The following is a 22,755-nucleotide window of genomic DNA, read 5'->3' as shown; positions in this document are numbered from 1 at the left end:
CGATTCAAGGGCCCTAAGAATGTCATAATCCCTACTCTCAAGAACACCAGCCCTGTGAGCACAGACTTTGCACTTGCAAGGCCTATCTAACCGTTGGGGTTTCCTGCCTTCTGACTTGAGGACAGAACAGAAAAGGAATCCCAGCTCGCATCAGGTAAACCTAGAGTTAGACATCAGGGAGAACTGTTTTGGCAAGTGCTTTGAGGCCAGATGTGGAGAGACTGAACAGGGTGTTGGGAAGAGGGGTCCTCAGTATCTGGGAACCATAAGGGAGGTCACACCAGAGAATATGTTCTGTGGGGTCTGTCTGGGGTCTGAGAGATCAGAAGAGGGGCCCCATTGAGGCTGGGTCAGAATGGTTGCAGGCCAGCATGGGGCCTGGCAGGGAGCTGGGGAGACGGGAGATGGCACCAGTCTCTGGCATTGGCCAGAAGGAAGGTGGTTTGCTCAGCCCAGCCTGTTAATCCCTTTGCTGGCTGGTTTAGCAGCTCCTGCTGGGACCTGGAACAGAGGGCTCTGGCCCCCAGCTCCAGGACAGTATGGAGGGGGCAGTGGCCTCTGCACATTCCTGGGGTTCAGGCTGCCCCCTCCAAGACCCCTACCCACCCCTCCTCTTAGCCCTCAGGAGCAGGGAATGTTTAACTCTCCCCAGCCTCATTAGCAATCCCCTCACGTTCATTTCAGCCCCACTGGCTTGGTGTGGGTGCAGCAGGAATGTCAAGCCCCTGCTCCCACTAGTGCAGTCCCCTGGCCACCCCCTGTGTCCCCAGCAGCCCACCAGCCTTTCCTGGACTGTACTGGGGGAAGGCAGGGTCCTGCTGTGATCCAGCCAGCTTTCTCCCCCATAGTCCCTGCCCCTCTGCAGGGCCAAGACCCCAGCCTCCTCCCTCACATTCTTCACATGGCTATGCAAAGGAGAGGGTGCCTGGCACTAGCAGACAATGACAGCCCTGTGTGCCCGCCTAGGGTGTGGGCTCCTGGTATGGCCTGCAACTCCAGCCTGAGCTGGGGGAATGGTCTACCCTGGGAGGGTCAGGGGTGGGTGTTGTTTGGCCAGCAGTGCAGCACACCGGGTCCTTCTGAGTCCTCTGTGCGGGGAAGGTCAAAGTCACATGGATCTGTGTATACACAGACCTACTTCCTGGGATGGCTTGCTGGTCCCCAAATGCCAACGGGGTCTAGAACAGTGGTAGAGGGTTCTGAGTTCAAATTCCTTTGCTGCTAAAATGATGAGGGCATGATCAGCAAGAAGTAGGGGATGTTCATGGAGCCCAGAGTGGGAAAGGAGATTCAAACACAAGACCACAGGGAAGGCAAGTGCGCACCCTGCACACACTCTGCATACTTCCAGGTAGGTTGACTTCTGAAGAGAGAGAAACCGAGGCGGACACCAAACTGAAGGGAGGTGACTTGTTCCAGGATGTATGGTGCTGGCTCCCATGAGCTCCTCCCCTACACCTTGTGTTTCTGCCTTTTGGAGTGAGACACTGGGTCTAGGTAGGAAAGGGTGGGCAGTCATTAAGACGCTCCTTACAGAGGATCCGATGGGAGCCGTGGTGTCCTTACCTCTAAATGGGCATTTGCTTCAATGGAGCTGTGATGGTCCAATGAGGTAAGTGACATTTTGGGAGGGGCATGGGACCTGCACTTGGTGGCATGTTTGCCACACACTATTTCAATAGTGTGGTTTTCTCCCTCCCGACTGGCCCTTGGTCCCTTCTGCTTCCTGCAAAGTGTTGTCTGTAAGGAAGATCCAGAGCTCATTCTGGCCTCAGCAGCACCTGGGTTAAGTATGTGAGCTCTGAAGCCTCAAGGTCACACAGAGATGGTGTGTCAGAGCCACCCAGGTCCTCAGAGACTGCCAGGTAACACTCTATTGACAAGTGAGAGTGCTGAGAGCTGAAAGGAAAGACCGCCATTGCCCCTAGGGCCTAAGCCTTGTAGTTGGGAGGCCCCAGAGGCAGCAGGATGCCTGTCTGCTCCTCTGTCCTGGGCATCCCCCAAACCCTCCACTGGGGACCCAGAGCCTCTACGATGCTCGAATCTTTCTCAGAAGCTCTTCTGGTTGCCCTTCTCTTTGTTATTTGAGTTCTTAAATCTGTACTATCAAATATCTTTTCTATCCTGACTGTCTTTCCTCACCACTGTTCCAAACCTTCTGGAATTCAGGTCCTGCTTCTGAAGTGATACCCCCCAACCTCACATAGCTTCTCCACCCCAGGCACCTGCCACTGCCCATAGCCGTGCAGCCCAGTGACTCCCGAGCATGCAGGGAGAGCAGGAAGGCTCAGGGTCCTGCTCCAGCCTCCCATAAGAGCTGACTGGAAGTACCCTGGGGCAGCACACAGTTTAAAAAATCCTTTCTCTTACAAGAAGCCAAAGGTTCTGGCTTTATCTCTGCCATTGAAAAGCTGTTACATTAGGCAAGTTCCCAGCTTCTCTTAGCCTGGTCTTCAACTGAAAAATACCACTTTCCCTCTCTGGTTCATGAGGGAATTTACAAGGATCAAATAATAGGTGAGAAATGCTGTTGGAATGAATAAAATGCCAGAACTGTGGCTAATAGAAGCTGTTCCAGAAAGTCTGTCCCTGGCTGGTACTGGCTGTGGCTCCTCATCCTGATATGCAGACTGCCTGCAGCTGAGGGCGCACAGTCTCTTCCTCTGCACGTCTGCTGGCCTTGGTGGGGATACATTGATTTGTATGAAGAATAAATGTGTTTGCTTCTCTCCTAATGAAAAACCCAAGACTTTCTACCATCCTCTTTATTGCTGAAGGTCTGATTCAGTTGCTATAATCCAACACACTCTCTATGGCTGCCATGGGAGCTTCTGGAGGCTCAGGGTGGTGCTGATCTTCAACCAACTCAGTCTGAGTTTCCTGCACAACCAATGGGTCACGACAGAGATGACTTGCCTCGGGCCACATAGTTAGAAAGCAGTACAGCCAGCAATGTGGCCACCCCCAACAATTCTGTCTGTCTAGACACAGCTAAGCACCCAATCTGGAACTCCTTAATACTCTGCATACTCCCACTCACTGCACTGCTTCCTGAGGACTGGAAATACCTTGAAGCTGGACTAGCAGCCTCTCATGTCCCACTGTTTAACCCTGGGCAAGGACACTGACGTTGTGCACCTGTCAGTCCAATGGTGCCTTCTTTCCACTGCAAATGGTTCTTTGCATGGGTCTCTGGTGCCCTCCAGCTCTGCCACCTGCCTTGGGTACTGGACACCAATGGATGTCACATCCAAATCTTTCTCAGGTTGCTGAGTTGCCTCTCATCCCCTTTGATATGCCTCTGGGTTCTCTCCCTTCATTCCAAGTCAATTGCCTCCTATTGCCTACAGGCCAATACACACAGACCAAGAATCACACTCACAGCTTAGCTGCCATTACCCTCTACTTCCAGGATGACTCGCCCTAGCCTAATTATATACACTTATCTTGGTCCTGTTGCCATTGAAAACATTTGGTCTTTGGTGTGCTCAACAGAGACAGCCTGTTGTCTCTATGTGGTTAGTATATGTTGAAATTGTAAAGGTCATCTGCCTTGAGGTGGAAACTTCTAGAATACCAGAATGAGACCTATGTAGATTTCTGCTGAGTCTCTACCACTGTGCCAGGTGCTGTGTGCACATTACCTCGTTAGTGCCCTTAACCATCCTGGGCTCAGTACATGGGTAATCCCAGTGATCTGATAAGAAGCACATTTGGAGGCTGCACCACTCAAAGGTCACACACCTTCAATGGAGGAAGTGAGCATCACTCAGCCCAATGCATGGGTAAAGTTCATGCAACTTCCTCTAATGCTTCCTTTAGTCCTCTGTACGATGAGTCACCCAGGTAGGACAGAAGAGATCAACAACAGTGACAGGAACAATGACCTTTTGGGACTGGATCATTCCAGTCCACTAATATGCAGTACTATCTCCCAGCACGAAAAATGATGGTTTCTTAACTCCCCATTTTCCTCCAGCTCACCTTTCTGCCTCCACTTGGAGCCAAACTCCTGTACATAACCACAATCACCCCTTATTCTTTCTCTCTTGAACTCCCTCTAGTTCATCTTTCACCCATGCCCACTCATGAAAGCATTTCTTGCCGAAGTTCCCTCTGCTCTCCCTGCCGCCAAATGAAAAAAAGGAGCCTCAGCTCTCCTCTTGCTCAGCCTTTGGGCAGCATTTGACTCTGCTGTTCACCTCCTCCTTCAAGTGTCCTTGTGGGGTGCCAGGACACTTCTGTCTTTGTACCCTGGCTCTCAGTTCTCAGCAATGGGTCCTGCCATCTAGCCACACTCTTCCAGACAAACTCTCTTCTGACTTCTCTGGTTCACATTTCCTGGCTTTGAACGACGTCCATATGAAAACTCTGGTGGCTGTGCCGCCAACATTCCTCCTGCAGCCTTCTCTCAGCTTCCAGGAAGAGGCAGCTCAGTGTCCACCAGCTTAGCTCTTTGTGGATGCTCACACCTCACTACAGTACATCAGAACCTCTGTAGGCTCTACTTTAGAGCTGACCCAGAGCCTGGTCTTCACTACCTTCATGGCCCACCTCTGGCCCAGACCATCTTTCCCTGTCCTGGGTCACTCAGCAGCCTGTCATCAGCCTGTCACAGAGGCTTTTTAAAATATAAGTCACCTGCCATCTCTCCCCTGTTGAAAATTGTCTGGGGCTCCCAAGTCCTCAAAGTGGGCTGACAAGGCCCAAATGCTGACCATTCATCCTTCTTCTCCTGGCCTGCTCTGCCACAGCAATGGCCTCTTTGTTGTCCCTTCTCTCAGGGCTCTAACTTGCTTTATTTTCTACCTCAAAGGATTATGCACACACAAACCACACACATATATTTACACATTTATTTTCTGTCTCACCTACAAAATACATGCTCTAGGAGGGCAGGGGCCTGTTTTTTCCAGGTCATGGTCCCAGTACCAGGCACTAAGCTGGTGCTCAATAAATATTGGTTGATTGACTAAATAAGTACTTAAGAGTGCCAGTTCCTACATTCCCTGCCCTGTCATATCTCAAGCACAGTGAAGGTGTTGGGCTTGGTGCCAGGGATGTGGCCAGAGAAGCTGAATCTCCAGCTCCATGTTCTCTGTCTCCCAGGGGAGTCATCCTGCACATGAGGCCCTGAGGAAGGGGGCAGCCAGCCAGCATTTTGGGAAGCATGTGGCTGCCATGGGGGCAGCCTGCCAGAGCACTGCTGACTACTGCTCCCTGCCAGAAGAGGATTAGTAATAATCTCAACCATTCGCCCACAGCTTTACAGTTTGCCAAGTGCCGTCACGTCCGATACGGCATCTGGACTGCACAGCTGCCCAGAAGGTGGGCAGAGTGAAGACTTTGATTCCTACCCCCCTATATGGAGGACACCACGAGGTACATGGGTTCGGTGTCTGGCCTGAGAAGGTGGTCTGGCTGGGTACCGAAGCAGGCCTTCTCTCATTGCTCTGGTCACTGCCCCTGCCCAGAGTCATTCCTATCAAGCATGGCCGGGGATGGAATGGGCACATTTCCACTCCAAACAAACCAGCAAACCAAAAACCACAAATCATTTATTCTTTGGTTGTCTACACAGACACTTAAATACTGTGTTGCTGTCATGCAGCTGCCTGCACAGGCCTGGGGTGGCTCTGGGCCTACATCCTGAGCCTTTAGCCAAACCCAGAGGAGAGCAATGTCCTGTCACATCCACTCCAAGAGCAGTAGCACCATGCAGAAGGCTAGGAGCAGGGTCCCTTTGGCTGGGCAACAGACCTAAGTTCCTCCCTGCTCCACAGCCCTGAGGGGCTGGCCAGTTCAGGATGTGGACAGAGTACTTTCCTATGGGTCCAATCATAGCCACACGTGACCTGGATGCTGTCATAGCTCATCCTTGTGCCTGGACTCCTTGCCTGAGAGAGACTCTTCTTCAGGCTGGGGGAGGCCCTGGTGGGCATACAGAGGCTGTTCCTGGGGAAGGTCCATCTCTTCTGGGCTGAACAGCATCTTTACCAGGTCATCTGCCTGTACCCTGTCCTGCAAGGGCAAACCCACCTACTCAGAGAGGCCCTGGTGTAGGCACACACCCTCACTCAGCTGCTGCTTCCTGAGAGAACGATGAAAGTGCTGCCATAGGGACCTGGGAGCTCATCTCCTTCCCAGTGGGCCCTAGGCTGATGAAGATAGGTAAGGTGGGCCCAAGGAAGGAACCATGTGCTCAGCATTGCTCCCCACCTTGGCCCCAGCCTTACATGGACACTGTTTCAATATAAAGAAGGCCCAGGGAGGACATTCCAGTGACCATACTGGAACTGGGAGACCCCAGCCCACCCAGTGCTCTTTTCATGAGTTTGCCTCATGAAGGGTGGGATTTGGGGAGAGAGGAAGCGGAACCAGACCCTTCCTGTTCCTTCTTTTCAGGAACAGATTCCAGAAATCCAACCACTCTTACACGTTCGCTGTGTCGAGGGTCCAGTGTGAACCACAGGGCAATGGCACAACGCTGCCCCCTGGTGACCGCCTTCACTCCGTGTGGGTTTTCAGTGCCCGAAGAGAATCCCACAGCCCTTCCACACTGGGGCTGCACCTCTGCCTACATAAGAGACATGGGATCACTAGGGGCCAGGACCAAAGTCTGCTTAGCTTGGCTTTTCAGAGTCCAAAGCTACAGGTCAGCCAGAGGGGCAGCTGACACATCTCATAGCCCCTGGTTTGGGGTAGGGACAGTGGCCACAAGGAAGCCAGTTGGTCATTCTGTGCACTGCACTTTGATGCTATCAGCTCCAAAACACAGGGTTTCTGTCCCCTCAGGGATAAGGACAAGGAGCACTCACCGTCACAGTCTTGGCATCTAGTTCAGTGAAATAAAAGTTTCCTCCATCGAAGTCCCCATTGAGGTAAAGGATGGCACTAGGAAAGGCAGAGAAATCTGGACATGAACCTTCTCCCACTCCCCAGAGCCTTCTTGTACTCTCAACCAGCAGCTGGAGGATGGCCTTTCATAGGAAGGAAGCCTTCAAGATACTTCTTTAAAGCTGCAAACACAGCCCATGAGTTCCCACCACCTCACCCCAAAAACTCCACCATACTCTTGTCTAGGTGCTCCTGTGACAAGCTCACTCATGCCCTCAAATTCCTCACACTCAATCTGAATGGCCCCCCCACTGTCTTTCTTTCTGGGGGTCGGGGAGAGGGACTGAACTCTAGGGACAGCTTGCCTGTGCATGAACACATGTGTGTGCTGAGGGTTGGGAGACAAAGTGCAGGCCATCCAGGAGCCTGAGAGGGAACACAGGCCTCCACACCTGCCACAGCATTCACCTGTAGTCTCGGAAGGTGTAGGCAGGGGGCTCCTTGATGCACACGAGGGTCTCAGCGTTCAGGATACAGTTGTCCACGTGGACTGGGTGGCTATTGTCTTTCCTCTCAGTCTGAGCCTCTGGGACCAAGGTAACCTGTGTTAGTGCTGGGGCATGCAGGAGAGCTACAATACATCGTAGTGGTGGGAGGGGCTTCCCAAAATGTGTCTGAATCTATGGAAATGGCCAATGAACTGAGCGTGGGGGCTTTCTGGCCAAGCCACACTTAGAGGTCAGGACAAATTTATAGGGGCAAGCAGGGTGTAACCCGCAGGAATGTGGAGCACCAATGAGGCAGATCCTGGGCTAGACTTATGAAATAGGAAGGCTAGTGGGTGGGGTGGGTGCAGGGTAGTGCGTCAATCCTCTAGAAGGCCTGTAAGAGGAGAGGGGAAGACAAAGAGAAGCAGCAAAGAAGTACTATTCACAATAGCCAAGTTATGGAAACAGCCAAGATGCCCCACTACTGACGAATGGATCAAGAAAATGTGGTATCTATACACAATGGAATTTTATGCAGCCATGAAGAAGAACGAAATGTTGTCATTCGCTGGTAAATGGATGGAATTGGAGAACATCATTCTGAGTGAGGTTAGCCTGTCCCAAAAGACCAAAAATCATATGTTCTCCCTCATATGCAGACATTAGATCAAGGGCAAACACAACAAGGGGATTGGACTTTGATCACAAGATAAAAGCAAGTGCACACAAGGGAGATATGAGGATAAGTAAGACACCTAAAAAATAGACAGCATTTGTTGCCCTCAACGCAGAGAAACTAAAGCAGATACCTTAAAAGCAACTGAGGCCAATAGGAGAAGGGGACCAGGAACTAGAGAAAAGGTTAGATCAAGAAGAATTAACCTAGAAGGTAACACACATATACAGGAAATCAGTGTGAGTCAACTCCCTGTACAGCTATCCTTATCTCAACTAGCAAAAACCCTGTTCCTTCCTATTATTGCTTATACTTTCTCTTCAACAAAATTAGAGATAAGGGCAAAATAGTTTCTGCCGGGTATCAAGGGGGTGGGGGGGGGGAGGGAGGGGGCGAGGTGGGAGGTAAGGGAGGGGGTGGGAGGAGGGGGGAGAAATGACCCAAACATTGTGTGCACATATGAATAAAAAAAAAAAAAAAAAAAAAGAGAAGCAGCAAAGAGCATCCAGCAAAGCTGGAGTTAACTTCAGAGCAGATTTTGGGAGCAGGGGCAGGTATAAAACCACACAGGGATGGGACACAAAAGAGAACAGAGGAGCTTACTAAAAACTGCCAGACCTGTTCAGGGCACTGAATGCACTCTCCCCTAGTGCAAACATAGGGCACACCCTGTGTGGGTACAGAAGATGCTTCCTCATCCAGCCCCACTTGCCCACCCTCCTCGACACCTCCTCAACAACTTCTCTATTTCCACTGCTAGTTACAGATATCAAGCTTTCATCTTTGTCCAGCTGACCAGCTTCTCTGACTCTGGTTTGATCCATATTCTGCAAATCTCTCAACACACAGCAACAAAACTACTATTTTAAAAACAAAGGTCTTGCTGGTGGAATGGCTCAAGAGAAGAGTGCCTGCCTAGCAAGCACAAGGCACTGAGTTCAAACCCCAGTATCACCAAAAAAAAAAACAAAGGTCTTAGCAAGTCCACTGTCTGATGACTTCCCTGGCTGTTCATTGCTTGTACCAGTGCTCCACCTTAGGCTCCATGACATAGTCTGATGCCTGACACATTCCTTTGGGTGTGCTCAGATTTTTTAGAACTCCAAACAGTCTGAAGTAGACAGAAGTCCTCTAGTCTCCACCACCTACCAAACGTGTATCAGTGCCAGGGGCCCTCTAAAGAGCCAGCTGTGGGCCACTTATGATCTTTGCAACCTGGCTGTGCCTCTCAGAAAAGCAAAAGGATTGTGAGAGGGTGAGGGAACAAGGAATAACCTCAGACCTCCCTGATTTATAAATTAACTAACTCTCCTACAAATTTGGCACTGAACAATTAGTAGCAGGGAGCTTGCAAAATAACTCAGAACTGATCAAAAGGATACAAGATGAACTCTGGAATGTAGTTCTCCATAATTTGGCAACTTGCTTAGTTCCTTCAGTGCCTCTATTCCTTTGCACCTGCTGTTCTATTTGGCTTGCACATCTTACTGCCACCCACGAACTCCAAAAATCCTGCAAAACTGCTACTACCTCCTTTGGAAGCCTTCTTGACCTCCATGTAGATTGACTATAACTTCCTCCCTGCTGTTGTCACACTCAACACAATAGGTTACCACCAATTTGTTTGCGTTGTTGCCCTAAATAGGGTACCTAACCAGGATAAAGGAACTGCCTCATATTCTCTTCCATTTCCACAGTGCCAGGGCACAGCACACTTAGGAGTGATAAAGCCCACCTTCAATTGCAGTGCGGCACACCAGGTGGGAGTAGGAGAAGTAGAGAGGGGTGTCCAGGCGGAAGTAGGACTCCATGACACGCCGCACCTTCTCAGTCACATTGTAGTATAGGTGGGCGCTCTGCAGAGGAACTTTCCCTTCCTGCCCCAGCTGCAAAGGAGACTGTGGTCAGGTGCCCTGAACACCTCTCTCAGTGCCGGGACACTGAGGCACCAGGCCCCACACTGTGAGCCCTCCTCACCTTGCTGCTGAAGGTGCAATCTCTCTGCTCCCCACACCTGACACCCCAACGTATTAACCTTTCCCCTCTCCTTCATACTTCTCATTATGAATAATGAATACAGCCCTCTGACTCAGCTGTTCACCAGAAAGCCTCCCCATAGCTCTGGGGATCAGTCCTGTCTCTGTCTTGGTCACCTCACTTTCATTACACTTGCTCTAACAGCCAGGATTCAGAAGTTAACTTCATTCAACATAACTTGTCCTCACTCCCTGGCAATTGAAATGTCAGCAGTAAAACACTTTTTCCTTTTTTACCACCACCTCCAACTCCTCCCTGAAGCAGAGCTTTCCCCTTCTGCTGCCCCTCAGACAGGCAGATTCCCCTCTGCTCCACACTCTAGAGTGCCCAGGATCGATTTTACCTTGAGGGCTTTGAAGACAGTGACACCATAGAACTTTTCATTGGGGGTATGTGGGGAGGTTTGACCTCGGTAGCCATCTCCTGAAGTTGCTGCTGCCTACAAGGCCCAAAAGACAAGGTGAAGTTAGCCAGCACAGCTGAGATTCTGATATGAGATGTCAACTCATATCAGCAAGGGGCAGGCTACACCTATGAGGCACTTGGAAGCAAGGAGATTTGGGACCCCAGGGAGAAGGTGCAGTGTGGCTGGGTTTGTCTTACATTGGTCAGTCTTTGCAGCTCCTGACACTCATTGTCAGAGATCACGCCATCCATCACCACTCGCTGGGAGCCATTCAAGAGTTTGGAGTTCATGGTGAGACTGATGCCTTCATACAGCAGGGGGCCTCCTGAAAAGCAATGACAAGGCTGGCTAAACCCCATGGTAGCTCTATCTAATGCCTTTTTTGTTGTTGTTTTGGCAGTACTGAGGTTTGAACACAGGGGCTCAGGCTTGCTAGGTAGCTTACCACTTGAGCCCCACTCCCAGTCCTTTCTGCTTTAGTTATTTTTCAGGTATGGTCTTGCATATTTTTTTGCCTGGGCCAGTCTGGACTAGCTCCCATGTAGCTGGGATGATAGGCATGGCCAGCTTTTTTGTTGAGAAGGGGTCTAGCTAACTTTTTGCCTAGGCTGGCCTCCAGCTGAGACCCTTCTACTCTCTGCCTCCTGAACAGCTAGGACTACAGGTGTGAGCCATCATGTCTGGCTTCTGTCACCTCCTTGTAAGTTATTTGCAAAGATATCTCCACTTAGTCACTTCCAAAAGTAGGACTAGATCTAAATCCTAGTCCTAGCTCAACTACCCAACAGTGGCTGGCTCTGGAACTTTCACAAATTGAGTCAAGAGTCCACACGTTGCTAAAAGATGATCCCCAGTATTAGAAAGAAGTGGGTTTGATTCCTGTATCTGTATTTTTATTTAGCTAATTAATATGTTCTCATTTTTCAAAGAGCATCTTTGGTACTGGGGTTTGAACTCAGGGCTTATACCTTGAGGCACTCCACCAGTGCTTTTTTTGTGAAGGGTTTTTTCAAGCTGGGTCTCACGAACTATTTGCCCAGGCTGGCTGTGAACTGTGATCCTCCTGATCTCTGTCTCCTGAGTAGCTAGGATTACATGTGTGAAGCACTGGTGCCTGGCTTTACCTTAGAAGTTTGATGTTAACAACAAATAAGGCAAGTGAAGCTTAACATGGTATCTGGCTTATAGTAAATGGTCAACCATTATCATCAGCATTTATATAAAGTAAAAACCTTACCAACTACCTCTCAGGTAGTTGAGAGAAAACAGAAATAACAGAATAAAAGCCCTATGAAAACAAACTCTTTTTTTTTTTTTTGGCAGCACTAGGATTTGAACTCAGGGTCTCACATTTGATAGGCAGCTGCTCTTACTGCTTAAGCCACTCCACCAGCCTAGACAAGTTTGTTTCACAAGCTAATGCTGTTAAATTCGCCACTGTCAATTTAAGCAATGGCAAGGCAAAGGCCAATATTTCTCCTTAAAGTATCTCTCTCTGTGCTGAGACTGGCTCAGTGAATGCTACAAAAGGAGAGGAGCTAACACCTGAAGATTACACCATCTCTTCACTGTCACACAGGCAATGCCCATGGAAAAGGGAGGTGAAGGGGAGCTTTGTCTTCAAGGACAGAGATAGTGGAAAGTATATTAGGAGAAGGGACAAGCAGGGACAAAGATGTGTAGGTGAAAGGCAGACTCAGGGCACAAGGAGCACCCCCACCCAACTTGATGCAGAGGAGCAAATGGAAGGAGTGGAACACACAGGTAAAGGGTAGGCAGGGAGGATGGGTTCCCAATATCTGAAAGATGGACCTGCCACCTGTGTGTGGGAAGGCATGAGAACAGACTGAACATGGAGGGATGGGTAGAGAGAGGAAGTGATGAGGCCTATGCAGACCTAAGGCAATGGAGAAAGGAAAGGGCAGGAGACATAAGACAACAGAGTGAAGCCATCATTGTAGGCCTTCCCTGGACTGGAGGCATAGGCAAGGCAGAGGAGCCAAAGGAGACCTGAGATTTTGAGTCTTGGTAACAGGAGGAGTGGTGGAAGTAAGGAGCAAACGGTTTGGAATGGGAGGCAGGATGAGTTTTGTGCTACCCATACTCACTGATGTGAACACACTATTCTGTGACTCAGGAGCCTTATTTCTTAGTGAAAGATTCATTTGCAGGGTTCTCTCAAGGCAACAGTCCTGACAATGAGTTAGGAAGGACCCCCAGGCAAGGGTAAGTCCAAACACCTGCTGAACACATTGAGGCTGGCCCAGGGTGAGCTATGCACTGGTGGGTGCTGCCTGGTTGGCCCCATGACCACCACAAGAGGTACCCAGAGTTCTATCCTCTCACCTTCCCGGGTGAGTCTGCTAACATCCAAGGACTCCTTGGTCTTCTCTTCCACAAGGGTCTCAATTTCCTTCATAAGGTTGCCAATCTCCTGGGAGATGCGGACAGCGGTTTCCCGTTCTGACCTGTGAGCACAGTAACTCTGAGGACAGTGCTGGAGCCAGCTCTGGCTCCTGCCCCAACATCCCAGACTGGATCTGCCAACCCCTGCCCAGGAGTTCCCATCTGCCTGGGCGCAGGAAGCCTCAAGTGCTTCGTCAGACTGATCCAATCATGCAGTTTCTTCAAGGCCCTCACTTCTGTTTCTCTTGCAGTCTCTTGGGAATCACCTCTTCTGGAGTCCATGAATCCTGTAAGTAGGTCAGAATAACAAGTCAGATGAATGACTTAATTTTCCAGGTCTCAATGCTTATAGGGGAAAGCTGACTCACTGCCTTCTTAGGGTATAAGGTGGGAGTTCTCAAAACCTCAGCTATGTTTAGCAGCTCACGGTCACCCTTTATCTTCTGGTCTGTTTCTTATTCTTGAGGTCCACATATTCCATGCTTGGCTCAGCCCCTGACAGTCCTCTCCCCAGAGTTACACAGTGCACTATCACCCTACTCCTCAGAGCCTTTCCTCTTTCCCCACTCCCTTCCAGCTCCTACCCTGGCTTACCGGATCCACAAAGGGAATTCCAAAAATGTCATAAGCAAAGAAGAGCAGTTCTTTTTCCAGCAGGCTGCGATGTCGGTACTCCTGGGCACTCTGAAGAAACAACAGGGAAGAATCCCCTAGAACTTGGCACTGACCTTTAGCTTTGTGATATTCCTCCCTGGCATACTAGACTGCCCTGGGTGACTGAGGTCCCCCTCCCTACCATCACGGGATGTCTGCTCCCTACTTTGGGACACAGGTCTCTCTTCTGTGCTCAAGGGCTCCTCCGGCCTGGCATAAGCCCTCTGACTGCAGCATAACCAGGCTTCCCTGAAGGGAGAAGTTTCCTTTTCCCAACCCCCATTAATTTTGGGAAAGAAGATCAGATGATCCTCACAAGATGCGGAATGTGCTTCACAGCAGGAGAAGTCCGTGACTTCTGCAGGAGTCCACACTCAGGCAAGGAGTCAGCTCCCGTGTCACTTACTTAATCTTCAGTCACCTCTGGGCTGATACTGTTTTCCTCATTTTACAGATGAAGAAACTAAGGAGTAGAGGGATGTGCACCTTATTGAAGGTGACCCTACATGAAATGGGGGAGCAGGGAACCTATATTTAAGTCCCAGTCTTTTAGGTCCTTGGGCCTAAGTGCTTCCCACTCTACCACCTGCCACCCTATCCCTCCCTGAAGATGTGCAGCTACAGAAAGACCAGGCCTCACACTCTGGCCTACCTCGTGTGCTCAGGAGTAGGGCTTACCCAGGGTAGGGAAACCGAGTCCCTTCTGGGGTCACATCTTTCCCTAGGTGCCCTGCTAGGCTCCAAGCAGCATAAGAAGAAAGGAAGAGAAAAAGAAGCAATTGTCAGGTGAAATAAAAGATGAGGCAGTTCAAGGAGGAAAATGTTAAAGAAATCAGTAAGTACTGTCAGCTACTATCATTACCCAAGAGGAAGACGGGAATTTTCTTCTAAGGAGTTTAAATTATTGGCATCCCCCAGCAAGTACTTGATACCAAGCCATGTACTATCTCATTTAACTATAGTGCCTGAACTGAAGAAAGTCTAAGATTTCAAGGATTTAGCAATAGGGCAGAAAGAGCAGTTAGTAATTAAATTGTGTTGAAGAATTCACGTATAAAAGGGCACCGGTGGCCCATGCCTGTAATCCTAGCTACTCAGGAGGCAGAAACCAGAAGGATCAAGGTTTGAAGCCAGCCTGAGGCAAACAGTTCATGAGACCATATCTGAGGCTGGTAGGAAGCAAACCTCCCTGCTGTCACTTATTCACCCAACAATGATTTACTGACTGTCAGCTATGTGTCGGGAACTGTACCAGCACTGGGACAAAGCAGGGAACAGATTCCAGTCATCAAGGACCAGCTTCAGGCTACTGCCTAAATTACTTCATCTTTATGTTGTCATCTCTACAGCAGGCAGAAGAGTGCTCACCTCACGTCTTCTTATATAAGAAGATGGCTGAGAACACCCAGCATAGGGCTTGGCCTGGTCAGGGGCTCAGCCTGTGTTTGCTACCTTCTTTTTGGGAAGAGAGTTTTGTTAAACATGTTGGATTGACCACGAGTTATTTTCCCTCTCCACCTCAGATTCACTAATATGACTGTAAAGGAGGAAAGAAAAAAAAAAATGTAAGGAAGACAAAGAGACTAGAAGTGCCTTCTTAAAGCCAGATGGTCATCATCTAGAGGCCAAAGAGGACAACTACAAGGAAGCAGGTCTCCACTTGGAAGGGGCTGGTAAGATATTATTTCCACTAAAGACTTTCAGGATTCCAGAGCTATGAAGGAGGAGCCTTTTTTTTTCCCCCAAAGTAGTAGCCTTTGCACTGCCTAGATTTTCTCCTTGTTGCAGAGTAAGATGAGAAAAGTACTGAAAGATGGGCCAGAATAGACAATGACAGGGAAGGTGGTAGGAAGGAAAATGGAGACAGAAAACAGATGAGTGGGCAAAATAAACCTAGCATGAGACAGTGACAGACCTTGACCAAATGGCATCAAGTGTCAAGAGAGGCAGAGCTCTACAGTTTTTCTTTCTGTGCCAACTCAGAGAATGCATACCTGCATACAGAGGACAGACATGGTGAGGCTCATCATATCTCCCAAGCACCTTGTGCTCCCTCCTCCTCTGAGAGGCAAGTGAGCCCAGACACCCACTCCACACTGCACTGGAAGTGCCCTCTGGTTGGGACTCAGCTGGCACCGAGGAAAGTATTTTACCTCACGGGGACCTATGGAGCTTGCTTGTTCTTCTCCAATCATAGCTGAATAGTAGGCCAGATTCTGGCTCATCACTTCATCATTGGGGAAGAAGAGGAGGTAGGTCTTGGCACACTCAATAGCCTGTGTATAATTCCCAACTGCAAAGCAAGAAAAGAAAAGGGCTATGAGGAAAGGATCTAATCCCAAGTACAATGTCTGAAAATGTCTGAACTCTGCAAAGCTTTGAGACAATGACAACAGGTCAAGGTGGCACTTGCCCTGTAACACAACAGGGAGACTTTACAGAATACACACAGAATACGTAAATGATTTTCAGATGTTCAATGTCCTCAAGGCTGCCTACTATTGAAACAAAAAAAGATTTGGAACCCATATCTTAAAATATTCACAAATAATACCAGCCAATATCCTGCCTTAATACAGGATTAGTAATCTAATGATTAATACTAATCATTAGACCCATTTCAGCACAATTCCCCTGTTCTCCTACCATTTTTTCCCTATGGCTTTTCAGAAGGAGGAAGATTATAATAGCAGATTTCCTTTTTTACAAAACAGTTTTTGGTCATGTGCTAGTATCTTCAACTCAACTACAGACATCATGTACTCTTGAATATGCTGTAATGTACATTAACATCAGCAGGCACTCAGTAAAGACCCACTGATTTGTTGGTTCTCTGGATATTGACAGGTCCCCCGAGCATACCAGTGCCATACCAGGGAGGAGGAGTGAAACCGTCCTGAGAGCTGATCTAAACAGCAGTACATCTTTACTGTTGCTATTACTCTTAATTCAAGCGCAAAATTAAGATTACAGATGTGAGAGAAGGGACGGTGGGGGTAGGGTCCTAGAGTCCCCTGCTCCCAGCTTTTTGGGCCACTGGTTTATAACAAAGTAGCCAGGGACCACTGGGAATGGTGCCTCCCATAGCCACAGAAGCTGGATGTGTGGAAGAAGTACAGTGGCTGTAAGCCCTGCCTGCCTGGTTTAGCTTAGTTTCTTAGTTAAGGCAGAAGAGAAAGGAAAGAAAGTAGGCCTTACTGTTATAGTAGGCAAACTGCAGGTAATTATAATGTGAAGGGAGGAAGTCTTCAAAGGGCTTTTCTCGACTTGGGTGTGAAGCCAGCTCAGTGACACAGTTCTGCTTACAGCTGAGGACTTGAACATAATGATCTGAAAGGAATCAAAGGAGAAATAACCATGAGGTCATGCTTTGGGATTCAAATTCTGGTTAAGATGGACAAATCCAAGTGGAAGCAATTTTTTAGTCAGCTTCCCAGACTTCAGAAATTTAGGAATGAACCTGTGGATGCTTTGCCTATATTATGAGGACATTGACCTTACAGCCCTGGGAGGCTGGCCGAGCTGACTCTGAACTGCACGCACCTGTTATGGCCTGGAAGAGGTCAGCATTGTAGTCCAGGTAGTTGTAGCCATCATAGTCATAGGGCCCTTCACAGAGGGCACGGCACTCTTCATCAGCCACAAAGTACTCTTGCAGTGCTGCCTCCAGGTGGATCACAGCTTCCTGTGGTTGCTCCTCTGAGTACAGTCGCACTCCCAGGCGAAACTCATGCTACTGGGGGGAAGGAGTACTCACAGACAGGCTCCACAGGAAGCCCTCTGTCTTGCCCTCAGCTGCATCACCTTCATCCAGGTATGGATGGAAAGGGTGATCTGGGTGGCTACTACATAACGAAGGCCTTATATAAATGAGCTTTACCTGTTCCTTTTGAAATTTACAAACACTTAATCTTTTTTTTTTTTGGCAGTACTAGGGCTTGAACTTAGGGCCTAGTGATTGCTAGGCAGGTACTCTACTACTTGGGCCACATCCCCCAGTCCATTTTTGCTTTAATCACTTTCTTTTTAGATAGGGTCATAGGCTTTTTGCCTGGAGCTGATCCTGGACCATGATCACATATCTGAGGGTTTTTTTTTTTTTTTTTTTTTTTTTGGTGGGGCTGGGGTTTGAACTCAGGACCTCACGTTTGTTAGGCAGGAGCTCTACCAACGATCACATATCTGGATTACAGGTGTGCACTACCGGGTCCAGCTCATACAAACTAACTGTTTTTTTGGCAGTACTGGGGTTTGACTCAGGGCCTGACACTTGCTAAGCAGGTGCTCTGCCACTTGAGCTACTCTGCCAGCTCCCAAAAACACTAACTCTTAATGTAGGAAAAAGATGTATGGGAGTTCATTGTAATTCTTATACTTTCCTGTATAGCTTAAAGTTTTCAGATTAACACAATTTACTTTTAACAGTCATTCTGGGACTGGGGATGTAGCTCAGCAGTAGACTGCTTGGCTAACATGTACAAGGCCCTGGATTGAATCCCTAGTACCATGTGTGTGTGGTATCATTCTGATAGTGCTTCTAGTACTCCTACACACACACACGTTTGGTGCTGGGCATACTTTCTATCACTGAGTTACACCCTCAGCCCCTCTAATGTTTTGATTTCTTTTCTTTTTCTAACATTTTATTAGCAAATTAATAATTTGATTTCTAAGCTATTAAGATGCAAAAGAACATATGCTCTTTATAAAAATGCTATTAGAATGTTAGTTCAAAAGGGTGATAAAAATACACATACAATATAATATCAAATTAGGTTAAAAAATTTGGTATGGAAGCCAGGCTGCAATGGCTCATGCCTATAATCCTAGCTACTTGGATACCAGGAGGATCATGGTTTGAGGCCAGCCTGGACAGATAGTTTGAGAGACCCTCATCTCCAAAATATCCACAGCAAATGGACTGGAGGTGTGGCTCAAGCCATAGAGTGCCTGCTTTGCAAGCATGGGAGACTTAAACAAATAGAGCAAAATACCAACTACTGGTTTTCTTTTTTTTCTGTTTTTTTTTTTGTTGGTACTGGGGTCAACTACTGGTTTTCTTAAGGTGACAGCATTACATTCTATTTTATACCTAGATGCACTTTTCTAACATTACTTGTATAATTAGAAAAACCTAGTAAATGCTACTTTAAAAGAAAAAAGAAGCTGGGCATGGTGGCCCATGCCTGTAATCCCAGCATTCAAGAGACTGAGACCAGAGAATCATGAGTTCAGTGCTACATAGTGAGTTCCTATCTCAAAAGACCAAAAACTTAGGGTGCTTGCCTAGCAAGCATGAAGCCCTGCATTGAATCCCCAGTACTGCCACACACACACAAAGGCCAAAAACTAAAAGTAAATAAATAAAATTTTAAAAAGAGAGAGAGAAGGAGATAGTCTTTTTCACCATATGAGGTTTGGCCTCAAGATCCTTGAAGTCGGTCTCCTTCACTCCAGACATGGTTTGGTAGTAGTCTAGGTTCTGTCGCATCTCCATGTGCTCAGGATTGCCCACAAAGAAGGTGTGTGCTGCTGCTACAGCTTTCTCCAGCTTGTTTATCTAAGGATGAAGCACCAGAATGTAATTTTCACATTCCAATTCTGTTTTAGTTTTTGCTTTTTTTGAGACTCTTCTTTTCTTGGCCCAGGCTGGCCTCAGTCTCCTAAATGTTGAGATTATGATGTTTACCACCACACACAGCTATCATATTCAAACTCTGAAAGTTTGTGTCCAGATGTGTGGTCCACAGTAAATAGGAAATCTCAGCCTCCCTGAACCTTCACTCAGCATGCCTAACCTCTACCAGCCTGAGAAGACACACCCCTATTGCACAGACCACAAACCACAGCATTATAGCACAGTGTCCTGGGCAGATTGGCAGCCATTTCCTAAGTAACGTTTAGGGGCTCCCAAAATTACATGATGCAGTGTAAATGTTCTACTTTAAAACAGAGGGCATACTGTAGGGGTGTGCTATGAAGACTGACTAGCTAAGTAACAGTCTTTAGATTCAACTGTAGTGCCTGAGCTGAAGAAAGTCTAAGAAAGCAAGCATTTAGCAATAGGGCAGAAAGAGCAGTTAGTAATTAAACTGTGTTGAAGAATTCACCTACAAAAGGGCACTGGTGGCCCATGCCTGTAATCCTAGCTACTCAGGAGGCAGAGATCAGGAGGATCAGGGTTCAAAGCCAGCCCGAGGCAAATAGGTCACGAGACCCTATCTCAAAAAAAACCCAATACAAAACAGGGCTGGTGGAGTGGCTCAAATGATAGTTCACCTACCTAGCAAGCCTAGCAACAGGTGTGAGGCCCTGAGTTCAAGCCCCAGTATGGCTAACAAAAAAAAAAAAAAAAGGAAAAAGCTTATTTATTTTTTGCATAAAATAAAATCAAGAGATTTTTTTTTGACACATTTAGGGCAAAAAATAGCTGAAACATCACAAGGCCCTTTACAAAATCTAGACATGATGTCTTCTGACTCACAGCCCAGAGCTCATGAGATTAAAACAAAAGGCTATGAAAAAATCTAAGAGGAAAAACTGTGCTACAGGGCTGGTGGAGTGGTTTAAGTGGTAGAGAATCTGCCTAGCAAGCATGAGACTCTGAGTTTGAATCCCAGTACTGCCAAAATAAATAAACATCACAAATAAATAAATAAATAAATAAAAACTGTGCTACAAGCTACAATGGTGGCCACAGCAATGGATTCCAGCATATTGAAGGAACACAGTTTCATATAAAGAATCCAGAATAAATCACTGAGGAGCTAGTCGACTTTGGTGTCAGACAGACCAGGAACAAATCTAGGTTTAATGACTCACTTGCTAGGCTTTAGACAGTTACTTAATATTTGCTGTTCAACATTAATTTGTCACCTGGAGATAGCATTTACTACCTTCCTCATGGGATTGTTGTGGGGAGGGGGTTCAAAGAGATGGACCTGCAGCTTCGAAAGCATGGTGACTCAACGTAGGAATGTTCAATAAACGTTAGGCGGTTATCCTAAGGTGCTAAGAAGTTTCTTTCTTTCTTTCTTATCAACATTACTAACAAACATACATTAAATGAGACAGGCATGGATAGGTGACTCAAAGTAATGATTACACATCTCTGTATCTATTTCTTTAACTATGAAATTAGAAATTCTCTCACCTGTCCCTTTTATGGATTTATTCTCCCTTATCTTGCAGCACTGCTCCTGCCTTTCTCTTCTTCCTCACTCAGCTCTCTTCCCCCAGACCTTCTTTACCTCTTAGGCCTTAGCACCCAACTTCCCCTGGTGGACAAAGGTACAGGTCTCCTAATTCTCCTAGTTGTTTGCATTGTCATGACTTTCTCCTTCCAAGGTTTATTCCATATGGCTTCCAGAGTTAGCATTCTAAAACCCAATCTGATGACAGCTGCCTGAAACCTGCAGAATTTACCTCTGAATCTGATTGGCCTCACTAAACTTTCTAGTTACCTCTCCTGCTGCTCTTCACACACATCTAGACACTTGACTTACAGCAATGGACTTTTCCCTGTGTCTGGAACAGCCATCTTTCCTCTCTCTCCAGCAATATTGAGGACAGGCTCAATGTCACCTCCTCTAATTTCTAAGGCAAAGTTAGAGTCTCCTTCCTTTGTGCCCCCACAGCCCTATCTACATACCCTTTTGGGAGTCCTTACTACAATGACTCTTAGCAGCAAAACTCTACAAAACAGACAGGCATTGTAATCATCTGTCCAAGAACTGAAACATAGTAGGTATTCAATAAATGTTTGCCAAAGAATTTTAAGTAGTGTTGTTAAGTGACATGACCAAAGTCACAGCCCGATTATTTTGGACTTGTAAATCCAGTGTTCTTCCAAGTAACCAGCAGGAATGGAGGGGAAATACGCAGCAGAATGCTCCTGTAGAAGTGGAAATCTGAGGTTCCCAAGAGTCTCTTAGTCTCTCTTTAGGTTGAACTGAAGGTCTGTTAAACCATGGGTACAACATATATGTAGCACGGCTCCTTCTTTTTCTCTCTTCCTCAATAAAATGGGACTGAGAGTAGCATTCACCTCACAGGATACCGTGAGGATCAGAGCAAATGAGCTCATAAACGCAAAGACCTTAAAATCGTGCGGTGGAATCGCACGCCCGCCAATCACCACCACCACATGAGCCTGGTGGCCTCCAAGCCCATTTGTATGCTTGGACTGTGGCATCCCTAAAAATATCCATTTTCTTATAAACTGATAGACTAGCCTGAGGGTACCCCACAGGGAGGAGCCAAGCAGCCCCTGCTGGCGACGTGGCACTCCCACGTCCTGAAAGAGGAAAAGCATCATTGGAGAACAAACCGGAAGATACTCCATAAAGCTCCTGGCTTCTCACTTGGACCCTTACAATGAAGACAGGATGGGAGACCCAAGCTGCCCCTTCAGTTCCCTCTAAAAGGCCTAACCTCAGGCTGGAGCTTTAGGATGAGCATGTGTCGGTGAGAAACGGGAGAGACAAGTCTCCCAGGAAGGTTCCCTGCTCTTCCTCGGTCCGAGGAGAGCTCCACAATCAGAAGGCCACCTTCCCTCTCTGCGGACGCTTCCCTACCTGTCTCCCGCTCCCCCCCATCACCAAGCTCCCCAGGTCGCCTGCAACTGCTACTGTCCCGGAAAGACTCCGGTCGCCGAGCTCCGAGCAAGTCCGCACCTTGAAGTAGGCGACCTGCAGGTAGTTGTAGGGGCTCCGCTTGTGGAACTCCAACTCCAGCTCCTCGCTAAGCGAGTGGGCGGCCGGCGGGCCGAGGCAGCGGCGCAGGCAGGCGGCGCGGCGCAGCAGGGCCCCGAAGAAGCTCAGGTCATGCAGGGCAGAGGCGCCCGGTGTCTGGGCCAGGCTAGGGGGCGAGCCGGAGTCTGGCTCCCACGGCAGATCGGCGGCACACTGGGTGCGGCAGCGCAGGCGAAGGGCGCGCAGGGCAGCCCGCGAGCGCAACGCCCGCTCCATGCTCAGGACCACCCCCGCCCAGTCGCCGCGCGCATAGGCCGCTGTCCCCTCGGCGAACAGCAAGTCAGGCGCCTCCAAGTCCCATCCCGCCTCCGACTCGATCTCGGCTCGGGAAGCCATGGCGGCGACCGCCAGTAGGGTGGTTAGCAGCCTCCACACGCAAGCCGCCATCGTCTTAGTAGACCTAACGGGACCGCACAACACCCGTGACGGAGGCCGGAGTCCCACCCCCGCCGAAGCCCCGCCCCGAACGGACTGTCTCGGAAGCCAGACACCGCATGC

General features: G+C 48.4%; 1 protein-coding gene and 1 long non-coding RNA gene across 2 annotated transcripts; one reads left to right on the top strand and one right to left on the bottom strand.

Moving 5' to 3' along the window:
• Positions 1–16: 16 nt before the first annotated feature.
• LOC141424963 (uncharacterized) lies at positions 17–6,544 on the top strand. Its single transcript, XR_012449948.1, has 3 exons — positions 17–154; positions 5,110–5,382; positions 6,406–6,544. It is a non-coding gene; the product is annotated as an uncharacterized lncRNA (long non-coding RNA).
• P3h1 (prolyl 3-hydroxylase 1) lies at positions 5,541–22,712 on the bottom strand. Its single transcript, XM_020171027.2, is given in 16 exon segments — positions 5,541–5,966; positions 5,968–6,021; positions 6,437–6,577; positions 6,819–6,894; positions 7,306–7,423; positions 9,737–9,887; positions 10,382–10,477; positions 10,642–10,769; positions 12,791–12,912; positions 13,085–13,137; positions 13,445–13,534; positions 15,658–15,797; positions 16,703–16,834; positions 17,048–17,237; positions 18,912–19,064; positions 22,180–22,712. Coding segments are annotated over 16 exon segments (2,349 nt in total). The 5' UTR covers positions 22,645–22,712; the 3' UTR covers positions 5,541–5,726.
• Positions 22,713–22,755: the final 43 nt, after the last annotated feature.

This window comes from Castor canadensis, chromosome 7 (assembly GCF_047511655.1).
Source record: "Castor canadensis chromosome 7, mCasCan1.hap1v2, whole genome shotgun sequence".
Taxonomy (NCBI): domain Eukaryota; kingdom Metazoa; phylum Chordata; class Mammalia; order Rodentia; family Castoridae; genus Castor; species Castor canadensis.
The sequence above is the reverse complement of the archived record's forward strand: the minus strand, read 5'-3'. Positions and strand labels throughout refer to the sequence as shown.